Below are 27,903 nucleotides of genomic sequence, written 5' to 3'. Positions count from 1 at the left end.
ACCAGGTGTCTTCAATATTGAACCTTTTCACAATATTCTAATTTTCTGAGATACTGAATTTGGGATTTTCCTTAGTTGTCAGTTATAATCATCAAAATTAAAAGAAATAAACATTTGAAATATATTAGTCTGTGTGTAATGAATGAATATAATATACAAGTTTCACTTTTTGAATGGAAGTAGTGAAATAAATCAACTTTTTGATGATATTCTAATTATATGACCAGCACCTGTATATTCCACTGACAGAGACAAAGAAGTGCATCTGAAGAAGGATTGCTTTAATGAATTAAAGAAAATTCATTTCAAAATTTCATTTAAATCAATTTGTTTAGGAAGGATAATATGATTTGATTAATGATACAGATGAGAAATAGAGATGCTGATGATGATCAAATCACTCTGCTGCCTCAATCTTCTCACGCTGTCTGAAAGCACGTCTCCCTCCTGCAGAGTATAGGGATAAAGGGATAGAGTAGTCGTATATACTAATTATTCAAACTTGACAGGAAATTATACCAGTGTACCAGCTCAGCATTTTCCTAGCATTTAAAATATTGTATGGAAAATGCAAATAATACTTAAAACACTTTAAATTATCTTTTACTTTTTTTTTTTAATTATTTTAAAATGGATAGCTGACCCAATAATTCTGACTGTATTTACTCTACTTGTGTTGTTTATCCTCACATTGTTCCTAGATTCTTCAGAATTTTCCGTCTGTGCTCCACAGAGAAGATAACAGCACATGGGTTCGGAACAACACAATTGAGAGTAAATAATGACAGAATTGTCACTTCTGGGTGAATTATTGCTTTAAATTTGTGAGACTCAGAGAGACCTCTGACCTTTGAGTTTGATTGGCCCCAGCGTCACAGTATTGGTGTGGTAGGTGCTGTCGAGGGATCTCTTGCGACGGTAGCGGCAACCTTGGCGGCAGCGAGAGTTGTAATCGTTATCGGGGCAGATGATCACTTTACACTGCAGGTACACGTAAGCGTGAGTCCGGAGGAACTTGAAAGCCCGGAAACTGAACTGAGCATAATAGTGCTGACCGCTGGTGTAGGAATAATATGTGTTGTCTCTGGGACATCTACAAAAGATAAAATAAGAGTAATTACTTGTATTGTATTTGAAAGATAAATACATTTGGACTACAGTCAGGTTTCTCTATTATTCTACACAAATGAGTACAAGAACTATAGTACTTAACACTAGGTACCAACAGAATTCTTACTAATACTGTCTCACCCGTTACGCAGCAGGTCATAGGAACGGTCTTTGAAGTCACTGGGATTTGGAGACGCTACACACGTGTCCAGGAAGAGATCCAGGCTGTTGTCAGGCCTGTTTAGCTTGACTTGAACATACAGAAGCTGATTCAGGTTGACTTCATATGGAGAGTCATAGATTTGTTGGTAGAAACTGCTGGAGGTGTAGAAGGCTATGCTGGCATTGAAGCGGCCCGTTCCTGTGATGTTGGCATTGATGATCTCCTTGGCCTTGTAGAATATCTGGACTATAGTGTCCGGCTCCATTCGGCAGCCCACGCGTAGTAGGAACTGTGACTGACGAGTGATCTCACCTGACTGAGACTGAGATGCCCGCACATTGTTGGTGTAGGACACATAACCGTTCATCATCTAGGAGAGAGAGAGATGGTGAGCAGGTGATGTTGTGTAGTAAATATGACCCTCAATGATGCATACATTTATGGTGTCTAACTGATCTGACAGAGAAAATTCAAGCATTAAGAGCTGACAAGAAGCTATCAAGACTAATTTTCAATTTTGGCCAAAGAAAACAGAGATGCAGGATCTGACACATGTAGATCATACCTCTTTGGCAGTTCCACACATGTCGAGAGCGAAGCTGAACACAACCTCATAACTGGTAATAGTGGGTCTGCACAGATGATCATCCACATAAAGGTCATTTCCACTGTACCCAAGTGAGTTGAGGTAAGACTGTTGAATGACAATGACCATGTTGTCTGAGGAACAATCCACACGACCTGCAGAGGAAAAAGTTTAATCCGCTTAAATTAATTGTGCACTTTTAAAGTATTTATTTCAATTCAGGAATTACGAATGTGATTGTTTATACTTTTTGAAGAAAAAAAAAAATTAAGTGAAAATAAAAACTAAATATGGCAATGAAGGGATCAAAAACAAGTTACAGCAGCTGTTTAACAGAATTATTTATATATTAAAAAAGATATTGAGACTTTACTTAACATGGCATTACCTTCATTTGCAGTCAGAGAGCTTGTGAAAAGGGCCTTAAAACCATGGCTGACGCCAGAGTAGTCACTCCTGAAGACAACAGTCAAGTATCGTGAAGAAGAGTGCAACACCTGGTTATTGGTGTCATTGAAGCAGATCTTTCCCAGCAGTGGATAACCAGTGGAGGAGCCGTCATATACAGAGATGTAGTCACAGTTACAGCAGCGCTCCAATCTGAAAGAATCAGAAATAGACAAAAATTTACATCAACCAAAAAAGTACTGTATTCTTGGATGTCATTTATGATTGAGAACTGTCAAAACATTTGTGAATGAAACAGCAAAATATTTTAATCTGACTTTTTAACCTCACTAGAATGGAAGGAGTCATTTGGAATTAGTTCTACCCTCAGGTTGTTAGTGGAACCAATCCCAAATGGCTCCTTCCATTCTAGTGAGGATGAATGGATGGATAACATGGTTCCAACAGCACTGAACCTGTCTTACTTACTGCACATCGACAAATGACAGGAAGATCCTCTGTCCTTGCTGAGCAGAGAGATACCACACACAGTAGGCATTATCATGGTAATAGCTTGGGTAGTTTGGACTGGAAAACAGTCCAGAACCATACAGGTGTCCTCCACACTGAGGATGAGAATCTGGTAATCATGAAGAAACAAAATATGTTAAATAAAAAAATGTACAGTTACAAACAAGTTTACTCTGAATCAGATAAAAATTACAAAAACTAGCGACATTAGTACCTGTTGTTGAGTCTCTCCATGTTGTTGTTGTTGAGTCTCTCCATGTTGTGTCTGATGGGCAATACCCTGATTAAAGGAGAGAAGAAAAAAGTGGATGAGTATGAACCAGAAGTATTCAAGAAGTGGTTTACACTAAAATGAAGCTCCTGGTCACAGAATGTTTTCATAGAATGGAAAAAAGCAGTGTGAACTTTCTTCAAAACATCATTTGTATAACGAGCTGTGAATCATTTTTTTCATTTATCTTATTGGTATAAATGCCATATTCTGACACATTAGTGTTATTCAGCAATAAATGCTTCAACTCCAGGTCAAGTTTGAACTTAGACCTCTTGTCTTTTTTTGAGGAACTTACAGTGATAGTCAGGGCAACAGTTGCCATAGTACTGACAGTCGTGAGTGCATGAGCAGCTGCCGAAGTTGTATCCACAGTTATATATGCAGGAAGGAGCTAGAGAGAGGAACAGATTTTACTCAATGTATGATTAATGTATATATTATTGGGTCACTTCATTTATTACCATACATATTTAGTTAGAAGTGCAAAGCTGGACTAATTACTGGATGAAGCTAGTTTAATCTCAGTGTGCACTTAAATTCAACTGAATGGCAGCAGAACCTGTTGTATCAATCCAGTATGTTGTTGCTGTTGTTGTTGTTGTTTCTGAGCAGTAGCCTGTGAAAAGAGAAGAGATAAAAGTGAAGTAGGAAGAAAAGTAATTCTACATCGCCTCTTTTGATTTAGCAAAATCCATTTCATCATAAGAAATGCAATGAATCATGTGATGACTGCAGGAATGATTTGTTTTATTATTTGTAGTATTTCATTTTAAATGGTCAGCCTGATCAAGAGGAACTCACTGTCATAGTCAGGGCAGCAGTTGCCATAATGTTGACAGAGGTCGTCACATCTACAGAGGGGAAGCCTTTGGCCGCAGTTATTCTCGCAAGAGTTTTCATCTATTGTCGAATATATAAATATATGATTTTGAGAAATTATTGCACTTACATGAATTGTTGTACATTTCAGATGATCATTAATTGTCATTATAATGTCAGGTTAGAACTGAGCTTTACACATTATTGGGTAACTTTACTGATAGACCTTATCCGCCAGAGAAACAAGCGCACAGCTATCTTTAGAATTTTGTGTTTGAACTTCCATTTTTGCGGAAGCCCTGTATATTTCTATGGCATCGCTGTTGAAGAGTAATTAGCTGGTGAGGTGGATTTACTTATTGTAGAATTGAGTTAGCAAGTTACCTGCTGTAACTTGCGTGTGAGTTGACTTTGTTGTTGTTGTTGTTGTTGTTGGTGTTGTTGTTCTTAAGCAGACGTCTATATAAAGAGAAAAGATACGAATGAAAGGGAAAAAATTTAACACCACAAGCAAAATGATGCAGCAAAATCCTTTTCATGACAAGAAATACAATGACCCATGTGTTCACTACAGGAAAATATTTGTGTATCTAATCAGAAGGAACTCACTTTCGTAGTCATGGCAACAGTCGCCAAAAAAAAGACAGGCCCTGGAGCATGAACAATAGCCAAGGTGGTACCCACAGTTATACATGCAGGAGGGAGCTAGTAGAGAGAGGAACAGATTTGAACCATGATGTCATTAAAATGTGTGCAATGTCACTTCATTGACACTGTATACATTTAGAAAGAAAAGTTACAAATGTTGCTGTACATTAAACTGATCCATTTAATGTCATTAGTGTCATTTAAATTCAACTGAATTGCACCTGTTGGATCATCTGGTGGGTGAATTGTTGCTATGCAGAAGCCTGCGTAAAGAAAAGAGACAAAACTCAAGGGGGAAGAACAGTAATGCACAATTCTGCTTTGATTCAGCAAAATCCAGTTCATCACAGGAAATGTAATGGCCCATGTGCTGACCACTGGAAAGCTGTTTATTTGATTTTTAAGTGTCTGATCTAGAAGAACTCACTTTCATAGTCAGAGCAACATACGCCATAGTACTGACAGCCGTGAACGCATGAGCAGCTGCCGAGGTCATATCCACAGGAATACCTGCAGGAGGGAGCTAGTAGAGAGACGAACTGACATTAAGCCATTAATACATGTATGATTATTAATATGTGTGTGATATGTGACTACAGGGACATCAGCCTCCTTCTACACACCAGGGAAAGGTTTGAATCTGACAGACAAATAAGAGAGTCATAGATGTACCTGTTGTAGTTGGCCATTCAGTTGTCATAAAGCAGTAATCTGTATAAAGGTAAAAGATATCAAAATCAATTTAATATCTGGAAATACAATGTATTATCATATTTTCAAACTGTATGCTCAGTACAAGAGAGATTTGTGTATAGTATTTGAAGTGTGTTACGTATGCTGGTGTAGAGATGAGGCTGATACGGATTTCCACAATACGTACAATACATTTATTAAACAGAAGGCAGAGATCACCAAACATACATCTTAACAAAACAGAGAACGGACGAGGAGTGAAGGGAGTGAGTGCAATATATGGGGAGTGCTGACAATAGAGTCCAGGTGCAGGTGATGAGTGAAGATGAGGAGCTGACGAGGGAAGTGAGTGCAGGTGTGGAGAACAGGAGGATCTTGGGAAATGGAGTCCAGGGGAACAAGGGATCTGTAACAAAGTGTCTGTCTGATCGAGAGGAACTCACTGTCGTAGTCAGGGCAACAGTTGCCATAGTTATGACAGTCGTAGGTGCATGAGCAGCTGCCGAAGTTGTATCCACAGTTCCACATGCAGGAAGGAGCTAGAGAGAGAAACAGATTTTAGACAGTGATGTCAATGTATGATTAATGTACACACTTCATTGATTAGTGTACATATTCAGTCAGAAGTTCAAAGCTGGGCTAGTTACTGCCTTTACAAAGCTAGTTTAATCTCAGTGTGCACTTAAATTCAACTGAATGGCAGCAGAACCTGTTGTATCAATCCAGTATGTTGTTGCTGTTGTCGTTGTTGTTTCTGGGCAGTAGCCTGTGAAAAGAGGAGACAAAAATGAAGTAGGAAGAAAAGTAAATGCAAGAGTTTCCTTTGATTCAGCAAAAGCCATTTCATCACAGATAATAATGACCCATGTGATCAGTACAGGAAAGATTTGTGTTTCATCTTGAAGTGTCTGTCTGATCGAGAGGAACTCACTGTCGTAGTCAGGGCAACAGTTGCCATAGCTATAACAGTCGTAGGTGCATGAGCAGCTGCCGAAGTTGTATCCACAGTTCCACATGCAGGAAGGAGCTAGAGAGAGAAACAGATTTTAGACAGTGATGTCAATGTATGATTAATGTACACATTATTGAGTCACTTCATTGATTAGTGTACATATTCAGTTAGAACATCAAAGCTGGACTAATTACTGCCTTTACAAAGCTAGTTTAATCTCAGTGTGCACTTAAATTCAACTGAATGGCAGCAGAACCTGTTGTATCAATCCAGAATGTTGATGTTGTTTCTGTTGTCGTTGTTGTTTCTGAGCAGTAGCCTGTGAAAAGAGAAGAGATAAAAGTGAAGTAGGAAGACAAATAAATGCAAAAGTTTCCTTTGATTCAGCAAAAGCCATTTCATCACAGGTAACAATGACCCATGTGATCAGTACAGGAAAGATTTGTGTTTACAGTATTTCGACTTGAAGTGTCTGTCTGATCAAGAGGAACTCACTGTCGTAGTCAGGGCAACAGTTGCCATAGCTATAACAGTTGTAGTTGCATGAGCAGCTGCCAAGGTTGTGTCCACAATTATACCTGCAGGAGGGGAAATCTAGCAGAGGGAGAAACATATTATATTATCCATGAAGTCATTAATACATGTATGACTACAAGAGCCATTAATATGTGTGTGATATGTGACTACAGGGACATCAGCCTCCCTCTACAAACAAGACACCAGGGAAAGGTTTGAATCCGACAGACAAATAAGAGAGTCATAGATGTACCTGTTGTAGTTGGCCATTCAGTTGTTGTTATAAGGCAGTAGTCTGTATGAAGGGAAAAGATGTGAAAATCATTTTAATATCTGGAAATACAATGTATTATCATATTTTCAAACTGTATTCTCAATACAAGAGAGATTTGTGTATAGTATTCGAAGTGTCTGTCTGATCGAGAGGAACTCACTGTCGTAGTCAGGGCAACAGTCATTATAACGTTGACAGAGGTCGTCACATCCACAGATTGAAACAAATTCACCACAATTATTCTCGCAGGAGCCTTCGTCTGCTGTTGTATGTATAAATTTTGAAGGGAAATGTTTGAGAAATTACTGTGCTCACATAGGCTGTTGAACATTCAGTTAGTTCAACTATCTGACAACAGTACCTATTATAAACTCAGTTGTTGTTTCTTGTGTTGTTGTTTCTTGTGTTGTTGTCGTCATGAAACAGTAGCCTTTGTAAAGGGAAAAGATAAGTAAAATTAAAGCCAGTTAGTTTTGTTTTTGTAATATTTTTTTCCTTAAAAGTATCCTGTCTAAACGAGAGGAACTCACTGTCGTAGTCAGGGCAACAGCCGCCATAGTACTGACAGACGTGATCGCATGAGCAGCTTTCGAGGTTGTATCCACAGTTCCACTTGCAGGAAGGAGCTAGAGAGAGAAACAGATTTTAGACAGTGATGTCAATGTATGATTAATGTACACATTATTGAGTCAATTCATTGATTAGTGGACATATTTAGTTAGAACATTAAAGCTGGCCTAATTACTGCCTTTACAAAGCTAGTTTAATCTCAGTGTGCACTTAAATTCAACTGAATGGCAGCAGAACCTGTTGTATCAATCCAGTATGTTGTTGTTGTTGCTGGGCAGTAGCCTGTGAAAAGAGGAGAGATAAAAGTGAAGTAGGAAGAAAAGTAAATGCATAAGTTTTCTTTGATTCAGCAAAAGCCATTCCATTAAAGGTAATAATGACACATGTGATCACTACAGGAAAGATTTGTGTTTCATCTTGAAGTGTCTGTCTGATCGAGAGGAACTCACTGTCGTAGTCAGGGCAACAGTTGCCATAGTACTGACAGTCATGAGTGCATGAGCAGCTGCCGAGGTTGTATCCACAGTTCCACATGCAGGAAGGAGCTAGAGAGAGAAACAGATTTTAGACAGTGATGTCAATGTATGATTAATATACACATTATTGAGTCACTTCATTGATTAGTGTACATATTTAGTTAGAAGAGCAAAGCTGGACTAATTACTGCCTTTACAAAGCTAGTTTAATCTCAGTGTGCACTTAAATTCAACTGAATGGCAGCAGAACCTGTTGTATCAATCCAGAATGTTGATGTTGTTTCTGTTGTCGTTGTTGTTTCTAAGCAGTAGCCTGTGAAAAGAGAAGAGATAAAAGTGAAGTAGGAAGACAAATAAATGCAAAAGTTTCCTTTGATTCAGCAAAAGCCATTTCATTAAAGGTAATAATGACACATGTGATCACTACAGGGAAGATTTGTGCTTGCGGTATTTCATGTTTGTCTGATCGAGAGGAACTCACTGTCGTAGTCAGGGCAACAGTTGCCATAGTTATGACAGTCGTAGGCACATGAGCAGCTGCCGAAGTTGTATCCACAGTCATACCTGCAGGAGGGGAAATCTAGCAGAGAGAGAGAAACATATTATCCATGAAGCCATTAATACATGTATGACTACAAGAGCCATTAATATGAGTGTAATATCTGAATGTAATATCTGAATCTGATAAGATGAATATCTGAAGACAGATAAGATGTAGGTGCACCTGTTGTAGCTGGCCAAGTTGTTGTCAGTGAGCAGTAGCCTGTATAAAGTAAACAGATAAAGTTTTGTTGTACATTATGTATTGGAAATTTTTTAATGGGGCCCCCAGTTCACCCAAAAATGACAATTCTGTCATGAATTACTCACCCTCATGTCGTTCCAAACCCGTAAGACTTTCGTTCACCTTTAGAACACAAATTAAGATATATACCTGTCGGATTTCATCAAAAAGTATCTTAATTTCAGTTTCGAAGATGAACGAAGGTCTTACGGGAGTGGAATGACATGAGGGTGAGTAATTCATGACAGAATTTTCATTTTTTTGGGTGAACTAACCCTTTAAAGTTGCATATATGAACATTAGAAAATAATTTTCAATTCTGGAAATGACCCATATGCTCAATACAAGAGGAATTTGTGAATAGTGATTGATCTAAAGTGTCTGATCAGGAGGAACTCACTGTAATAGTCATAACAGCAGTTTCTATTGTCCCGACAGGAATCATCACATGAACAAGTGCCAAGGGAGCGTCCGCAGTTATGCCTGCATGAATTGGAATCTAACAAACAGAGACGTAGATTTTAGCCATTATTATGAGTACGAATTGGATTTGTAATGATTCAAACAATTCCTTCTCTGGTTTCTGCTTTCTTAACTGTTTTAGTAACTATTCTTTAGTATTTGGAAAATATTTGGAAACAAGCAAGTTGCAAAAGGTCCGTTTACACAGGCTTTTAATGACTTTAAAGATAAAATACTACTGATAATATTCATGTGTATCTTTAAACGTTGTCAAATGAACTAGTCAGTAACCACAATGATTTAAGCCTTAAATAAATTGTAAGGAGTGTGTCTGATTTAATAAACAGAAGCGGTTCATTAACGTTCAGGAGTTATACACTGGTTGCGCTGTATATTTCTGCATCATAAAAAAGAAGCTGCTCGTGAAAGTAATTCATTCCAGCAATCGAACTGCAAAGGTTGTGATAAATAATTTTGATTCTTGTTTTAAAAGTGAAATTAATTCTGTTCATTTTATTTATCTGCTTACCTACAAAGACCCAGTTTGCATGAAATCCTCTTCTTGATACACTGCTATCACTGTAGAAAAACACAGTCAGATCATTGTTGCTGGAGGTGTAGCGTTTGTTCTTGTAGTCCCGTATTTCGTCCAGTAACGGGGAGTGGGTAGAAGGACCATCATATACTCTGATGTAATCACAACATGTTTCCAAACTAGCAAATAGAGAGGAGAGAGAAAACGAATGCAAATTAATGTATTGTCACAGAACATTTGAAAACACAATTAGTGTTCATGAAATTCTTCACAAAATCTTTATTTTTGCTTGAGAAGATGAAGTTACACACTTCAGGTGTTCTGTTTCATCTCATAAATTAAGGAATTAAATTACATTAATTCCTTTGACAAAGATCAAGTGATAAAACAGATAGAGATAATGGTAGATAACAAATGTTTCCTACTAAACATCGGTGAAGGTCAACAGCACAGTTGTTCCCCCTGTACTATGAATGGTCCATGTGCATCGTGCATTATCAGGGTAGCTATTTGGGTACCGGGGGCTGGAAAATTCACCCATCCAATCTGTCAGATAGTCACCACATGGTTCTGAACATAGAAATGGAAAACAGAGAGAATTAAAAATAATAATAATTAAAACAACCTAATGCAGACTCACTCCTGACAAAAACTATAGACATGCAGACAGATACCTGAAGAAACCTCAGTGGTAAACAGCCAGTCACCTATAAAAACAAAGTAAATATATAATGGAAATTGATGTTTCAACACTGTATAAAAATATGCATAAAACCATGTTATTCACTATATAATGTATAATGTTTATTGATTTACCTGTTGTCCATGACCCAACAGTATTTGCTGTAATATGACATGTAGACATTTAATGTAATGCTTGTCTTTCTATACAGTATAAGCAAAACAAATGATGTTCAAGCAGGCAGATGATTTAGAAATATTTTACAATTTTCTCCAGGGAATGATAATCTTACCTTGATAGGCAGTTAGAAGCAGACAGAGAAGGAAATTCAGAGCTTCCATCTTTCTCTTCTGATCAAGTTTGTCTTTAACTGTTAAATCATCACTTATATAGTCAAAAAGTTTCCTTATAACAGGATTTCTTTATTATCAATATCCTGGAGTCTGTGCTGGAATAAAATCTATATAGCAGCATAATCATGGAAAAGACACAGCTGAGTATTATGTAACTTTCATTATTACTCTTGACTCTGTGTGATTTGTTTCATAGATATTGTGTTGACACAAAGTTTAGGATTACAGAGTGATCAACTTATTGAAGTTATATTGTACACATATCTACTTTCTACTATCTACTTTCTGATATTGTACACATATCTATCTACTACCAAAGTTGTCACCATTACATTACAAAACAATATGTACAGCTTTACAAAAATGAAACAACTAACAGCAAGTCTGTGGTGTGACACAAGAGACATGAAAGTAGCACCAGTTAGTAGTCAGTAGTCTGACATGCTAACGACAGAGAATATTAAGAAATATTAGACTGTCTCTCCAAACTGTGGACTGTCTCTCCCATTCTTAGAAGTTCTCGGTAACACTTTACAATAAGATTCATTAGTTAAACCTTAGTTAATGTATTAATTAACATGAACTAACCATGAGCAATACATTTGTTACTGAATTTACTAATCTTCGTTAACGTTAGTTAATGAAAATAGTTGTTCATTGTTTGTTCATGTTAGTTCACAGTGCATTAACTAATGTTAACAAGATTTTAATAATGTTTTACTAAATGTTGAAATGAACATTAATAAAGATTAATAAATGCTGTATACGTGCAGTTCATTATTAGTTCATGTTAACTACTGTAGTTAACTAATGTTAACTAATGAACCTCATTGTAAAGTGCTACCAAGTTCTCTAATGTAAATGCCAAAAGAGAACATTATTATCTAAACTAAATAAAATTTATAGACTAAAGAATCATTAACATTATCTGTATTGCAGTCTCTGATCACACCACTATCACAAACGTTGTGTCAACAGATTTATCCATTGACATCCAGCTGTGTCATTTCCACATTAGTCTACGTAATTTCAGGCTCCAGAATAATAATCTGTCAAGATATCCTCCTCTAACTATTCTATCCTTCTGTTAAAATCTTAGTACAATATTAAAGGGTTAGTTCACCCAATATATATATGTCAGTGGTGTGCAGTGGTGGTCTTCCTCGTTAAATGAACATTATTTTACATTACATCAAAAAAGAAACCAAATACCATTTACATTGACAAAACAAAAACAAAGTCAATCTCATCAAGTTAGTGTTTTAAGCATTTTTACATTTATTCCAAAATAATGACTAAAGGCAGTAAAAAGTTAAACAATATATTTTATTCGTGTATTGATGTTTCTGTTTTTTTTAATAGTAAACTTATTTCAGATCATCATTAAACACTGTCTGTCACAGACAGGAAGATGTATCTTTAATTTTCCCAAGCTGATTGCTCACTAGTAAAAACCCCTGCAGTCATCATGTTTTCAGGTCTTTTCAAGTTTGATTTTTGACGTGACATAAAGCGGTGTTATCTAAGTGTGTGAGCTGTTTACTTACTTTTTAATAGCCTTCTCATTCCAATCATGATCATAGCGATTTCAAAAGACTGCCTCAAGAATCTTTGGAGTGTTATGAATCAGCGTGTCAAACCACCAACTACTGAAATCATGTGATTTTGGCGCTCCGAACCGCTGATTTGACACGCTGATTCATAATGCTCCGAAGCTTCATGAAGCAGTGTTTTGAAATCTGCCATCACTATATAAGTCATTATTTTGGGGGGGTGGGGTTGTTTTTTTTGGTGCACCAAAAATATTTTCCTTTTTATATATTATTATTTCGTTTTTATAATATTAATATTGGACCACTGTACTCACATGAACTGATTTAAATATGTTTTTAGTACATTAATGGATCTTGAGAGAGGAAATGTCATTGCTGGCTATGCAGGGCTCACTGAGCCATCGGATTTCAACTAAAATATCTTAATTTGCATTCCGAAGATTAACGAAGGTCTTACAGGTGTGAAACGGCATGAGGGTGAGTAATAATAAACATTATTTTCATTTTTGGGTGAACTAACCCTTAAATGATTTCATTCCTATCTTTCACAAATAAGGCAGTGTCATCTGCAAGTTGACACAACTTAAATGTTTTTCCTAACACTGTAATTCCTTGAAAATGTCCTTTTTTTGATGTGAAGGGCCATTATTTGTTTTGACCCCTGTCTAATCCCTCTACTTAGCCTATTTCAAATCTACCAGACGTCTCCCCTGCTAATTTTACAGAACTGGTAGGCTAATCCTTTGTATAGGGTTTTGATAGCTTTTTGAAAATAACTGCCAAACCCCCCAAAAAATCAATTGCTTTAAATAAAAAGTTGTGTTCTATGGTATCAAATGCCTTGTGAAAATCAATAAAAAAGATAAAACTATCATCTAAGACATATTCATTGTAGTCTATTGTTCCTCTGTTCCTTGTATATAATATTTTCCAATCCTTTTTTTAGTCTTTTGGCAAAAATTAAAGCAAATAGTTTAGCATCATTATTTAATAGACTAATGGGTCTCCAATTTTCTAAATACCAAGTAGCCTATTTTTGTTTGGCTGTGGAATTAATGTAATAACACCTTGTCTTAAAGAAGTGGGTAATTCTTCCCCCTTTTCAACAGATTCTATGAACACGGCTAACAAAAAGGGAGCTAACTTATCTCAAAACATTTTATAGAACTCACTAACAAGTCCATCATTACCTGGAGAACGATTATCTTTAAGGTTGCCAATACACGTCAATTTTTTTGACGTCAATTTGACGTCCACACATCATAATCATAATGACACAAAAATACTGTAGGCTATCGATATTTATTTATTTATCTATTTATTTACTTACTTGCTTACTTGCATCCAAGATTCGTGGCTTTGTGTTTGGTTTAAACCACAGACTGTATAAAACCAACCGGTAGATGTCAGCGTTATCTCAGAGCGTAAACTGACGTGTAGCCGGAGATGCGCAAGGTGCATCGCTAGTGTTAGCATTAGCAAACCCAGCTCGAGTCACAAGACGAGAGAATTAATTCGCTCCCGCGGTATACAGAGCTGTGTGGACTCATTTTGGCTTCAACTATGAAGAAACCACTAAGGAGATCGACAAGAGTCAGTTGTTTGCAAAATAGGCCATGTTGAAATCTAAAACTTGACATCAATTTGACATCCACACACTGACGTCCAATTGATGTCGAAAAAAAAAATTAAATTGACGTCAATTTTTTAAAATTGAAATAAAATAAAAAATAAAAGAATAAAAATAAAATAATTAAAATAAAAATTGACACCCTTTCCTCTACAATATAAAAATAAGGATATCCTTTTCAAAGGATCACGTAAACCTCTGGCACAAATAAAAAAAAACTGAAATAGACATCAAAACTTACACTTGTCCTTTTTATAAAAAATAAATTCTTACACTAGGGTCTTTAAAATGCTGTTGTTGCATAATCTTCTATATAATCCTCTGCAATATACAATGAAAATGTAACAACCTATAAATGCAGATTAAATATTTACAGTTACAACTGAACACATTTTTTAAACACATTTTTAAATAGATTGTATAGGTAACATTCTTAACTACAACTTGTTACCAATATAGCCTACATACATAAGTAGGCTACTGCTTACACAAAAGTAAGGAAAGTTGCTTGTTCCAAGCAATATGTTCCAGTTAACGAAACATTAGGTAACTCGAACCTCTTTCTTATCTATGTAAGCCACCTACAAGCTCTCTTTCCCTCTTTGCGTGCCTTTTCTACAAGAGGCCATAACTTGGTGCGTGCTTCTTTGTCTGCACCAGTCAGATCCTCTTTGAAGCGAAGATGCTTTCTTTGTAGATATTCATTAGCTTTGGCAGATCTCCACACCAAGTCTCTTGCCGTCCGTGAAAGAAACCTGATGATTACTGGTCGCGGTGTGATGTTGTTCTTCATCTCTGGAGGTTTGGACTACATCGATAGCACCTGTCACAAGGGTGCACGCAGTTTCTGGAAGGATCTCTTTGCATATTTCTTTCATAACCACTTTTATATCTTTTTCTGATCTCTCAGGGACTCCGTAAAGATGCAAGTTCCATCACCTGTTATATCGCTCAGCCTCATTCAGCTTCTGTTCCATTTCTTGAATCTTTTTTGAGATTTCACACACTGTGTTTTAAGACATGCACTTTCCTTTTTTAAATCAGCAATGTCTTGATAACAGTTATCAAGTGACTTTTTGAGTCCTTCATCATTCTTAGCTTTCTTTGCTGGACGTTTCTCTGGAGTATTGGGGTTGGTGTTACAGGTACCTCCTTCAGCCACTTTACAAGCGTTATACGACACCTCTATAAGCCTTATACGACACCTCTTTTCTTTCCCTGATTCAATCTCCATCTCCACAGAGTCCTCCATCTCCATTATCCGAACACAAATTAGTTGTTAAAAGTCTCAAAAAGTGTCTTTACAAATGTATCGCTAACAATATTTGGCAACCACACAAACTTATTATATTAAGTGGACCCCATATTTCTCAGCTCGAAACACAACAACAGCTCACGACGCCATCTTGAGAGCCTCTTCCTCCCCTATTCATTCTCGATTACCCCCCACTAAATAAGTTAATGTCATTGTAAGTTTACTTCATGTGTAAGTTAAATGCGTATGGCTGTCATACCGAAAGCTCGTTATTTTACTTTATAAAGTTTTAAATAAGGATATTTGTCTTACACAGATGCATCGATTCGCTTCAGATGGCCTCGTACCCCCCGGAGCCGCGTGGAATATGTTTTATGATCGATGAATGCACTTTTTTGGACTCATCCTCCAATCACTCCCATAATAAAGCTTGGAGGAGCCAGGATATTTTTAATTTAACTCTGGCTGAAAGAAATAAGTCATATACACATAGGATGGCTTGAGGGTGAGTAAATCATGGGGTAATTTTCATTTTTGGGTGAACTAACTCTTTAAGTATGACCTTTTCTGAATAGATATCTTCAGATCTAATAAACTTTAAATAAAGTAAAATATTAACTCAATAATTAAGAGCCTTCATAATGCAATATAAATAATGTTAAACTCATTTGCAGTATATTAAAAAAAATGGTAACACTTTAAAATAAGGTTCATTAGTTTACATTAGTTAACTAGAACTAATAATGAACTGCACTTCTACAGCATTTATTAATCTTTGTTATTGTTAATTTCAACATTTACTAATACATTATTAAAATCAAGAGTTGTATTTGTTAACATTAGTTAATGCACTGTGAACTAACATGAACAAACAATGAACTGCTGTATTTTTATTTACTAATGTTAACAAAGATTAACAAATACAGTAACTTAATGTATTGCTCATGGTTAGTTCATGTTAGTTAATACATTAACTAATGTTAACAAATGAACCTTATTGTAAAGTGTTACCAAAATTTTATCTTATTATGGGTTTCTGTCCTTTATTTTTAATTAATTCATTCATTCATTTATTAATTCATTCCAATTTAATGGCCCTAACCCCAACAAAACATGCATGGCCCAGTCCGGACTATTTAAAGTAAACTTTTTAAGGCAGTCATATGTGCAAAAGTTATTTGCTTTGACCTCATATCTGGCGTTAATGCATTTACTCTTTGAATGTGTTGTACCCTGGAATAGTATGCATATTCATAGTATCTCTGTGTTGGAGAGTTGATTTAAAAAACAAAACACCAACAACAACAACAAAACTATGAAGGGGGTCCTTGGGTTTGCAATATAGCCCACGCCACAACCCTATGTGTTCTTAATCTGACTTCACATTATATTTTTTCTTTTCAGAATGGAAAGTGAATATAAACAATTGCAGACACCGATGAAAAAATCCAGCTGTTTAGAAATGCTTTATTTAATTGCAAAAATACAATTTGTATTTTGAATCATTTGCTGGGTGATTACTAAAGATTGATTAATAGAAATGATTAATGGTGATGATTGAGAAGATGATCAGTTCATTCCTTTGACTTCTCAGACTCCACATCAAACCTTCGACCTTGACAAACAGAGAAATGAACAGAAAGTTAGGAAAAGGCTCACTATTTTTACATCGAAAACTGGCAGGTAGATTCATTAGGAATTAAACTTGCTACTGGCATCTGACCTTTGAGTTTGATTGGCCCCAGCGTCACAGTATTGGTGTGGTAGGTGCTGTCGAGGGATCTCTTACGACGGTAGCGGCAACCTTGGCGGCAGCGAGAGTTGTAATCATTATCGGGGCAGATGATCACTTTACACTGCAGGTACACGTAGGCGTGAGTCCGGAGGAACATGAAAGCCCGGAAACTGAACTGAGCATAATAGTGCTGACCGCTGGTGTAGGAATAATATGTGTTGTCTCTGGGACATCTACGACAGAGGAAAAGAAATTAAGATATAAATTTGAATTTGGAAGATAAATGAATTTGAATTACAAGTACAATAGATGGTTTCACTATTAGAGCAAACAAGTACAAGAACATATTTAGACTGGGAGCAATAGAATCTCAATTGAGACACATTTAAGAATTAAAAGGTCTAACCCATTACGCAGCAGGTCATAGGAACGGTCTTTGAAGTCATTGGGATTTGGAGACGCTACACACGTGTCCAGGAAGAGATCCAGGCTGTTGTCAGGCCTGTTTAGCTTGACTTGAACATACAGATACTGGTTCAGTTTGACTTCATATGGAAAGTCATAGATTTGTTGGTAGAAATTGCTGGAGGTGTAGAAGGCTATGCTGGCACTGAAGCGGCCCGTTCCTGTGATGTTGGCATTGATGATCTCCTTGGCCTTGTAGAATATCTGGACTATAGTGTCCGGCTCCATTCGGCAGCCCACGTGTAGTAGGAACTGTGGCTGACGAGTGATCTCACCCGACTGAGACTGAGATGCCCGCACATTGTTGGTGTAGGACACATAACCGTTCATCATCTAGGACAGAGAGAGATAGAGAGCAGGTGATGTTGTGTGGTAAATATGACCCTCAATGATGCATACATTTATGCTGTCTAACTGATCTGACAGAGAAAATTCAAGCATTAAGAGCTGACAAGAAGCTATCAAGACTAATTTTCAATTTTGGCCAAAGAAATAAGAGATGCAGGATCTGACACATGTAGATCATACCTCTCTGGCAGTTCCACATGTGTTGAGAGCGAAGCTGAACACAACCTCATAACTGGTAATAGTGGGTCTGCACAGATGATCATCCACATAAAGGTCATTTCCACTGTACCCAAGTGAGTTGAGGTAAGACTGTTGAATGACAATGACCATGTTGTCTGAGGAACAATCCACACGACCTGCAGAGGAAAAAGTTTAATCCGCTTAAATTAATTGTGCACTTTTAAAGTATTTATTTCAATTCAGGAATTACAAAGGTGATTTGTAATTTTATTTTTAAGTTTATACTTTTTGAAAAAAAAAAAAAAATTATTAAGTGAAAATAAAAACTAAATATGGCAATGAAGGGATCAAAAACAAGTTACAGCAGCTGTTTAACAGAATTATTTATATATTAAAAAAGTAATTTAGACTTTACTTAACATGGCATTACCTTCATTTGCAGTCAGAGAGCTTGTGAAAAGGGCCTTAAAACCATGGCTGACGCCAGAGTAGTCACTCCTGAAGACAACAGTCAAGTATCGTGAAGAAGAGTGCAACACCTGGTTATTGGTGTCATTGAAGCAGATCTTTCCCAGCAGTGGATAACCAGTGGAGGAGCCGTCATATACAGAGATGTAGTCACAGTTACAGCAGCGCTCCAATCTGAAAGAATCAGAAATAGACAAAATTTTACATCAACCAAAAAAGTACTGTATTCTTTGATGTCATTTATGATTGAGAACTGTCAAAACATTTGTGAATGAAACAGAAAAATATTTTAATCTGACTTTTTAACCTCACTAGAATGGAAGGAGTCGTTTGGAATTGGTTCTACCCTCAGGTTGTTAGTGGAACCAATCCCAAATGGCTCCTTCCATTCTAGTGAGGATGAATGGATGGATAACATGGTTCCACCAGCACTGAACCTGTCTTACTTACTGCACATCAACAAATGACAGGAAGATCCTCTGTCCTTGCTGAGCAGAGAGATACCACACACAGTAGGCATTATCATGGTAATAGTTTGGGTAGTATGGACTGGAAAACAGTCCAGAACCATACAGGTGTCCTCCACACTGAGGGTGAGATTCTGGCAATCATGAAGAAACAAAATATGTTAAATAAAAATATGTAAGGTTACAAACAAGTTTACTCAGAATCATAAAAAAATACAAAAACTCGTGACATTAGTACCTGTTGTGTATGATGGGCAATACCCTGATTAAAGGAGAGAAGATAAAACTGGATGAGTATGAACCAGAAGTATTCAAGAAGTGGTTTACACTAAAATGAAGCTCCTGGTCACAGAATGTTTTCAAAGAATAGAAAATAAGTGTGAACATTCAACATTCTTCAAAACATAATTTGTATAACGAGCTGTGAATAAGAGCTTCATTCAGTATTTCTGTGGTATTTGTTATGTGATGATAGAATCATTAATACCACATTTCTAAATACTTAAACTATATATTTGATTAAACTTCTACAACTCTAGACAGAAATATGTGTTCATCTTCTTTTCATTTATCTTATTGGTATAAATGCCATATTATGACACATTAGTGTTATTCAGCAATAGCTTCAACTCCAGGTCAAGTTTGAACTTAGACCTCTTGTCTTTTTTTGAGGAACTTACAGTGAAAGTCAGGGCAACAGTTGCCATAGTACTGACAGTCGTGGGTGCATGAGCAGCTGCTGAAGTTGTATCCACAGTTATGCATGCAGGAGTGAGTTACTGTAGTAGAGGGAGGAACGAATTTTACTCATGATCAATATGTGTGTGATGTAGGGGTGTAACGGTACACAAAAATGACGGCTTTATACCTTGGTTTTGAAGTCACGGTTCGGTACAGCAGGGTGAGAAAACAAAACAAATTTTTTTCTCTTTTTTTATTAAACAATGTTTTACTAAACAAACTGTGTCTCTGTCTTTAATTGTATTCAATTATAATTAAAATGTTCATAAGGATAAAAAATCTCTATCTCTGCTAATGCTGTAAACTATTAGGGAGCCCTTACTTGCATATTACTATAATAAAGGTTACAATTAACAACAGAGCCCAAATTATTAAATTCAGTTGCTATTTATTTTTAGATACAATCATCAACACTCAAATTATAATAAAAATTAACTTCTGTTTCTCCAATTCGTTGTTGAATTATAATCATTTACACAGTGGCTGTCATAACTTGTTTTCATGAATGATTTATTTAGGCCTTACATTAACTAACAGGTTAAGTAAAATATAATTAATATATAGGCTAATATAGTGCATATATTTAGTAATACAGTTCATTTCTCTAGTGAACTAACAAGCTGTTGACACAAGGCTTTTCTGAGGTAAATGTAATAATATGTGACGTATTGTTTACAAACTGATTTACTGACATCTTTCAATGGTTGAAACACTGACTGAGTGATTACACGAGATATAATACATTTCAGTAAGTTGTACTGTATCTTTCAACATACCTTCTTGTTCATTCATGTTTATTCTGTAGTAGTGAAGAGGAAGTGATGATCGCGTTCATCGTCGCTTGAACTGAGGCGCCTATACAGCGATCTGTCACGCCACATCAAAAAGCGTAAAAACGACATTTATTGTTTGAATTTAGTGAAAAAATGGACAGAATTTGAAAGATGGCACTTTGTTTCTTATCGAAAGTAACAAAACATTTTTATTGTGATTATTAATGCTGGTTAAAAGTGGTTATAGGCTAAAAAGCATTACCGCGCACGTTCCCTTCTGGATTGGAGTGTGGATCGCCTTTAACTAACTGTATTAGTCGTCTAACTGCATGAACCGAACCGTGGCGTCCGCATCATGATGGTTTGGGATGAATACATGTACCGTTACACCCCACATTATTGGGTCACATTTTGGTGTGCATATTTAGTTAGAAAAGCACAACTCATTACTGCCTTTACAGAAATTGTTATACATTCAACTGATCCATTTCATGTCATTAATCTCATTAGTGTCACTTTTTAAATTCAACTGAATGGCAGCAGCACCTGTTGTTGGCCAGGTTGTTGGTTCTGTAGTATTTGAGCAGTAGCCTGTGTAAAGAGAAGAGATAAAACTGAAAGAGTAAGAAACAACACTACAAGTCTCCTTTGTATCATCAAAATCACTTTTCATGAGAAACACACTGACTCATGTGATCACTACACGAAAGATTAGTATTTGTGTCTAGGTATTTTATCTTGAAGTGTCTGATAAAGAGGAACTCACTGTCGTAGTCAGGGCAACAGTCATTATGATTTTGACAGCGGTCGTCACATCCACAGGTGGGAAGTAATTCACCACATTTATTCTTGCAGGAGCCGTTGTCTGTTGTTGAATGTATACATTTAGAAGGGAAATGTTTGAGAAATTACTGTGCTCTTTTTGATTCTTCTTTTAAAAATGAAATTAATTCTGTTCATTTTATTTATCTGCTTACCTACAAAGACCCAGTTTGCATGAAATCCTCTTCTTGATACACTTCCATCAGTGTAGAAAAACACAGTCAGATCATTGTTGCTGGAGTTGTAGCTTTTGTTCTTGTAGTCCCGTATTTCGTCCAGTAACGGGGAGTGGGTAGAAGGACCGTCATATACTCTGATGTAATCACAACATGTTTCCAAACTAGCAAATAGAGAGGAGAGAGAAAACAAACGCAAATTAATATATTGTCACAGAACATTTGGTTTTTACAAAATTCTTCACAAAATCTTTTGCTTGAGTAGATTAAGTTACACACTTCAGGTGTTCTGTTTCATCTCATAAATTAAGAAATTAAATTACATTAATTCCTTTGACAAAGATCAAGTGATAAAACAGATAGAGATAATGGTAGATAACAAATGTTTCCTACTAAACATCGGTGAAGGTCAACAGCACAGTTGTTCCCTCTGTACTATGAATGGTCCATGTGCATCGTGCATTATTAGGGTAGCTATTTGGGTACCGGGGGCTGGAAAATTCACCCATCCAATTTGTCAGATAGTCACCACATGGTTCTGAACATAGAGATGGAAAACAAGAGAATTAAAAATAATAATAATAAAAACTCAGACTCACTCCTGACAAAAACTATAGATATGCAGACAGATACCTGAAGAAACCTCAGCGGTATTCCACCAGTCATCTATAAAAATAAAATAAATATATAATGTAAACTTATTTTAATGTTTTAATGTAAACTCATTTCCTCTACTTAGTTCAAATCTACCAGACGTCCCCCATGCTAATTTTACAGAACTGGTAATCCTTTGTATAGGGTTTTGATAGCTTTTTGAAAATAACTGCCAAACCCCAAAAAATCAATTGCTTTAAATAAAAAGTTGTGTTCTATGGTATCAAATGCCTTGTGAAAATCAATAGAAAAGATAAAACTATCATCTAAGACATGTTCATTGTAGTCTATCATATCTAGGTTCAATCTAATATTATTACTAATATGCCTTCCTTGAATAAATCCAGTCTGTTCCTCGTCTATAATATTTTCCAATCCTTTTCTTTCTTTTCTTTTCTATTTTTTATTTTTTTTTGGCAAAAATTAAAGCAAATAGTTTGGGATCATTATTTAATAGACTAATGGGTCAACAATTTTCTAACAAAATGAGTAACAAAATGTGATATCTTTTTTCCATCCTCTGTGACTGTATTATTAATTAGCAATTTACTTATAGAAGTCAATTCACCATTTCTTTTCTCAAAATTAAAGAAATAATTAGTTTTTTTTTCCCCCCTGTTGCAACAATTTATGTCTTGATCTGATAAATGCACCCTCTGCTTTTTCTTGATAAATGTTATCCAATTATACTTGTAATGATGATATATCTATCAGTTCCTTGATGTCAAAAACCCATCAAATTGACATCAAAAAATTGACATCCATTTGACATCCACACACTGATGTCCAATTGATGTTGAAAAAATATCAAATTGATGTAAATAAAAACAGGTAAAAAATGCACATCAAACTGACATGAAATATTTTACATCCATTTGACACCAAAATAACGACGCAATGCAATGAAAGAAAAATACAAAGTTCTGTCATGAAACTCTAAATGGACAGGCTAAAAGGTCCTAAACTCAACTGCTCCTAATCACATCTTTATCTATACGACACAGATGATTGGTTCCTGCTGTATTAGTAGCCAATGAGTTTGTCCACACACTGATGTCCAATTGATGTAAAACAAAAACAACAACAACAACAAAAAACCATCCAATTGACGTCAATTTTTTGATATGCGATATGTGGGGACATCAGCCTCCTTCTGCACACCAGGGAAAGGTTTGAATCTGACAGACAAATAAGAGAGTCATAGATGTACCTGTTGTCCATTCAGTTGTCATAAAGCAGTAATCTGTATGAAGGGAAAAGATGTGAAAATCAATTTAATATCTGGAAATACAATGTATTATCATATTTTCAAACTGTATTCTCAATACAAGATAGATTTGTGTATAATATTTGAAGTGTCTGTCTGATCGAGAGGAACTCACTGTCGTAGTCAGGGCAACAGTTGCCATTGTACCGACAGTCATAAGCGCATGAGCAGCTGCTGAGGTCATATCCACAGTTCCACCTGCAGGAGGGGAAATCTAGCAGAGAGAGAAACAGATATTATCCATGAAGCCATTAATACATGTATGACTAAGAGCCATTAACATGTGTGTGATATGTGACTACAGGGACATCAGCCTCTCTCTACAAACAAGACATGAGGGAAAGGTTTGAATCTGACAGACAAATAATAGAGTCATAGATGTACCTGTTGTAGCTGGCCATTCAGTTGTTGAAAGGCAGTAATCTGTATAAAGGCAAAAGATGTGAAAATCAATTTAATATCTGGAAATACAATGTATTATCATATTTTCAAACTGTACACTCAATACAAGAGAGATTTGTGTATAGTATTTGAAGTGTCTGTCTGATCAAGAGGAACTCACTGTCGTAGTCAGGGCAACAGTTGCCATAGCTATAACAGTTGTAGTTGCATGAGCAGCTGCCAAGGTTGTGTCCACAATTATACCTGCAGGAGGGGAAATCTAGCAGAGGGAGAAACATATTATATTATCCATGAAGCCATTAATACATGTATGACTACAAGAGCCATTAATATGTGTGTGATATGTGGGAACATCAGCCTCTCTCTACAAACAAGACACCAGGGAAAGGTTTGAATCCGACAAACAAATAAGGGAGTCATAGATGTACCTGTTGTAGCTGGCCATTCAGTTGTCATAAAGCAGTAATCTGTATGAAGGGAAAAGATGTGAAAATCAATTTAATATCTGGAAATACAATGTATTATCATATTTTCAAACTGTATGCTCAATACAAGAGAGATTTGTGTATAGTATTTGAAGTGTCTGTCTGATCGAGAGGAACTCACTGTCGTAGTCAGGGCAACAGTTGCCATAGTACCAACAGTCATGAGCACATGAGCAGCTGCCGAGGTTGTGTCCACAGTCATACCTGCAGGAGGGGAAATCTAGCAGAGAGAGAAACATATTATCCATGAAGCCATTAATACATATGACTACAAGGGCCATTAATATGTGTGATATGTGGGAACATCAGCCTCTCTCTACAAACAAGACACCAGGGAAAGGTTTGTATCTGACAGACAAATAAGAGAGTCATAGATGTACCTGTTGTAGTTGGCCATTCAGTTGTCATAAAGCAGTAATCTGTATGAAGGGAAAATCAATTTAAAATCTGGAAATACAATGTATTATCATATTTTCAAACTGTACACTCAATACAAGAGAGATTTGAGTATAGTATTTGAAGTGTCTGTCTGATCGAGAGGAACTCACTGTCGTAGTCAGGGCAACAGTTGCCATAGCTATAACAGTTGTAGTTGCATGAGCAGCTGCCGAGGTTGTGTCCACAATTATACCTGCAGGAGGGGAAACCTAGCAGAGAGAGAGAGAGAAACAGGGAAATCAGCTTTCGTCTGCACTCAGGAAACCAGAAAAAAGGTCTGAATCTGACAGAAAGATATGAAAGATGTAGGTGCACCTGTTGTATCTGGCCAGTCGGTGGCCATCAAGCAGTAGCCTATACAAAGAGACGAGAAATCAATTTCAATTCTGGAAGAGAGGTTTGTTTAGTATTGAATTGTCGGATCAAGAGAAACATACTGTTGTAGTCATAGCAACAGTTTCCATTGTCCTGACAGGAGTATGTACATGAACACATGCCAAAGTGGGATCCACAGCTATTCCAGCATGAATAGGCATCTAGAGAACAGAGAAAGAGATACTATCCATGATGCCATTAAAATAAACAGGGGTGGAAATTGTAAGGATTTCAACGATTCCTCCTCTGGTTCCAATACCTCTTAAAGGATCTATTAATAATGAGTTAACATTCATTACCGTATAATGTGACATAGACATGACATGGAATATAAACCTTTTCTTCTGTATGTCCAGTGTACTAAATGTTTTTAATCCATGTCATCTTAATGAACTGAGAAATTATATATTGTATAGATAGATAGATAGATAGATAGATAAATACATGGATCGTGCGTGGAATAGTCATCTATAAAAAAGAAAGAAAAATAAATATATCATGTGAATTGATGTTTCAACATTATATGAAAATATACATAACCCATGTTCCACAATATATAATGTTGAAGGATATTTACCTGTTACCCTTGACCATGATTCAATGGTATTTGCTGTAATGTGACAAACATACATGACTTTTAATGTAATGCAGTGCAGTCAGCTCTTTGAAATGATAAATTATATATTTGAGTGAAACATCTGATGTTCAAGCTAACAGTTGTTTTCCATAAATTGTACATTTTCTAAAGAATTTTCATTGCCATTGAATGATAATCTTACCTTGATAGGCAGTTAGAAGCAGACAGAGAAGGAAATTCGGGGCTTCCATCATTCTCTTCTGATCACGATTGTCTTCAAACTTTCAGTCATCACTTATATACTCAAAACCATCATAGGAGGATTTCCTTATGACACATCAATATCCTGAAGCCTGTGCTGGGAAAAGCTTTAAAGCAGTTTAATCGTGGAAAAGACACAGCTGGTTGTGTTTTATAATGCTTTGTGTAAATTTATGGATATATTTGTTGACACAGTTGTTTGAGATGCTCATACTATGATCATATGCCTAATGATCATAGCTTGCAATATAGCAGGGATGGGCAACTCCGGTCCTGGAGGGCCAGTGTCCTGCAGAGTTTATCTCCATCCCTGATAAAAACTCACTAATCCTGAAGACCTTGATTAGCTGGTTCAGGTGTGTTTGATTAGGGTTGGAGCTAAACTCTGCTGGGCAGTGGCCCTCCAGGACTGAAGTTGCTCATCCCTGCAATATAGGCTAATTATATATTTGCATACATACTAAATGAATTTCAAATAGTAGCCTACTGAACTCTCATTATTCTGTACCATTCCTTACTAAGGCATTTGGATTAGGGAATGAGTATATGAAAATGTAATTTTTGTTCATGCTAAGAAATTTTCCTCAACAAACCTGAGTGGAGATAATGTACATGGTCAAGAAGAACTAGTGAAATATTAACGATCTGCTGTACTTATTGAGCCATATCTTTGTCAAAATTGTCCCAGATGTGTTTTATTATAACTGGGCCACATTTGCAGCATTATATGTGGGCCACTTTTGGCTCACACCCAGATGGGCCAATGGATAATGTGCCATATATTTGCCAAAACTGACCCAGATACTTTTTAAGATAACTAGGCCACATTTGTAGCATTATATGTGGGCCACTTTTGGCTCACACGCAGATGAGCCACTGCTTACTGTGCCATATCTTTGCCAAAACTGGTACACGTACATTTTTAGATAACAGGGCCACATTTGGTTTACACCCAGATTAGCCTTTTCAGTTGTGCCACATTTTTACCAAAGGTGGCCCACTATATTTTTGCGATATTTGGGCCATATTTATTATTTACAGCATGGGCCACTTTAGGGTCACATTCAGATTACACATTGCCGTAAAGAAGGCCATAAGAAGGCTTGCAGTGCCGCATCATTGCCGGAAGTGGCCCACATCAGTTTGCTGTCTGGTGAAGTAACTGAAACTGCTGATCTACTGTGATTTTCATGCACAACCATCTCTAGGGTTTTCAGAGAATAATCAGAAAAAGAGAAAAATCCAGTGAGTGACAGTTCTGTGGGCAAAAATGCTTTGTTGATGCTAGAGGTCAGAGGAAAATGGCTGGTTTGAGCTGATAAAAAGGCAACAGTCACTCAAATAACCACTTGTTACAACCAAGGTCTGCAGAAGAGCATCTCCGAACATGTTGAACCTTGAAGCAGATGGGCTAAAGCAGTAGACGACCACACCGGTGCTACTCCTGTCAGCTAAGAACAGGAAACTGAGGCTACAATTTTGGGCTCACCAAAACTGAACAATAGAAGATTGGAAAAATGTTACCTGGTCTTATGAGTCTTGACTTCTGCTGTGAAATTCAGATGGTAGGGTTGGAATTTGATGTAAACAACATGAAAGCATGGATCCAGCGTTGTAGCAACGGTTCAGGCTAGTGGTGGTGTAATGGTGTGGGGGGGGGGGTATTTTTACACACTTTGAGCCCCAGTCTACCCGACTATTGTTGCTAACCATGTCCATCCCTTTATAACCACAGTGTACCCATTTTCTGATGGCTACTTCCAGCAGGATAACATGCCATGTCACAAAGCTCAAATCATCTTAAACTAGTTTCTTGAACATGACAATGAGTTCACTATACTCAAATGGCCTCCACAGTCACCAGATCTCAATCCAATAGAGCACCTTTGGGATGTGAATGAACGAGAAATTAGCATCATGTGCAGCCGACAAATCTGCAGTAACTGCGTGATGATATCATGTCAATATGGACCAAAATCTCTGAGGAATGTTTCCAGCACCTTGTTGAATCTATGA

The 27,903-nt window shown here is 36.6% G+C and overlaps 1 protein-coding gene across 3 annotated transcripts; it reads right to left on the bottom strand.

Moving 5' to 3' along the window:
* Nucleotides 1-267: 267 nt before the first annotated feature.
* Nucleotides 268-25,998, bottom strand: LOC125268783 (deleted in malignant brain tumors 1 protein-like). 3 transcript variants are annotated; one of them, XM_048191252.1, is made up of 46 exons: nucleotides 25,829-25,998; nucleotides 25,627-25,659; nucleotides 25,494-25,517; nucleotides 25,112-25,210; nucleotides 24,990-25,028; nucleotides 24,785-24,883; nucleotides 24,617-24,655; nucleotides 24,358-24,456; nucleotides 24,180-24,218; nucleotides 23,912-24,010; nucleotides 23,734-23,772; nucleotides 23,465-23,563; nucleotides 23,293-23,325; nucleotides 22,062-22,094; nucleotides 21,822-21,966; nucleotides 9,775-9,959; nucleotides 9,184-9,282; nucleotides 8,724-8,762; nucleotides 8,481-8,579; nucleotides 8,250-8,312; nucleotides 7,973-8,068; nucleotides 7,761-7,805; nucleotides 7,484-7,579; nucleotides 7,315-7,383; nucleotides 7,114-7,215; nucleotides 6,933-6,974; nucleotides 6,659-6,757; nucleotides 6,420-6,482; nucleotides 6,143-6,238; nucleotides 5,921-5,977; nucleotides 5,655-5,750; nucleotides 5,191-5,229; nucleotides 4,946-5,041; nucleotides 4,740-4,781; nucleotides 4,480-4,575; nucleotides 4,255-4,329; nucleotides 3,853-3,951; nucleotides 3,611-3,667; nucleotides 3,347-3,442; nucleotides 2,992-3,057; nucleotides 2,736-2,886; nucleotides 2,248-2,459; nucleotides 1,839-2,014; nucleotides 1,252-1,643; nucleotides 849-1,093; nucleotides 268-447 (listed from the first exon to the last, which is right to left on the bottom strand). In XM_048191252.1, the coding sequence occupies exons 1-46, from the start codon at nucleotides 25,878-25,880 to the stop codon at nucleotides 398-400; spliced, it is 4,209 nt and encodes a 1,402-aa protein (XP_048047209.1). In that variant the 5' UTR covers nucleotides 25,881-25,998; the 3' UTR covers nucleotides 268-397. The 3 variants fall into 3 exon arrangements, with proteins under 3 accessions (XP_048047209.1, XP_048047211.1, XP_048047210.1); XM_048191254.1 differs by lacking the exons at nucleotides 8,724-8,762; nucleotides 9,184-9,282; nucleotides 9,775-9,959; ... (4 more) ...; nucleotides 23,734-23,772; nucleotides 23,912-24,010 and having other exon boundaries at nucleotides 25,829-25,993; XM_048191253.1 differs by lacking the exons at nucleotides 21,822-21,966; nucleotides 22,062-22,094; nucleotides 23,293-23,325; ... (10 more) ...; nucleotides 25,627-25,659; nucleotides 25,829-25,998 and adding exons at nucleotides 10,206-10,350; nucleotides 10,455-10,487; nucleotides 10,597-10,623; nucleotides 10,755-10,825.
* Between the last annotated feature and the right edge of the window lie 1,905 nt (nucleotides 25,999-27,903).

The sequence above is a fragment of the Megalobrama amblycephala genome, linkage group LG5, assembly GCF_018812025.1.
Source record: "Megalobrama amblycephala isolate DHTTF-2021 linkage group LG5, ASM1881202v1, whole genome shotgun sequence".
NCBI lineage: Eukaryota > Metazoa > Chordata > Actinopteri > Cypriniformes > Xenocyprididae > Megalobrama > Megalobrama amblycephala.
The sequence above is the reverse complement of the archived record's forward strand: the minus strand, read 5'-3'. Positions and strand labels throughout refer to the sequence as shown.

Excerpts from the sequence above, each read along its gene's own strand:
- LOC125268783 (XM_048191252.1), bottom strand. The coding sequence starts at position 25,880 with ATGATGGAAGCCCCGAATTTCCTTCTCTGTCTGCTTCTAACTGCCTAT. Across the intron at positions 25,660-25,828 it reads GCTTCTAACTGCCTATCAAG|CAAATACCATTGAATCATGG; the intron begins GTAAGATTATCA and ends GTCACATTACAG. Across the intron at positions 8,580-8,723 it reads AACTTGGCCAGCTACAACAG|ATTTCCCCTCCTGCAGGTAT; the intron begins GTGCACCTACAT and ends TCTCTCTGCTAG.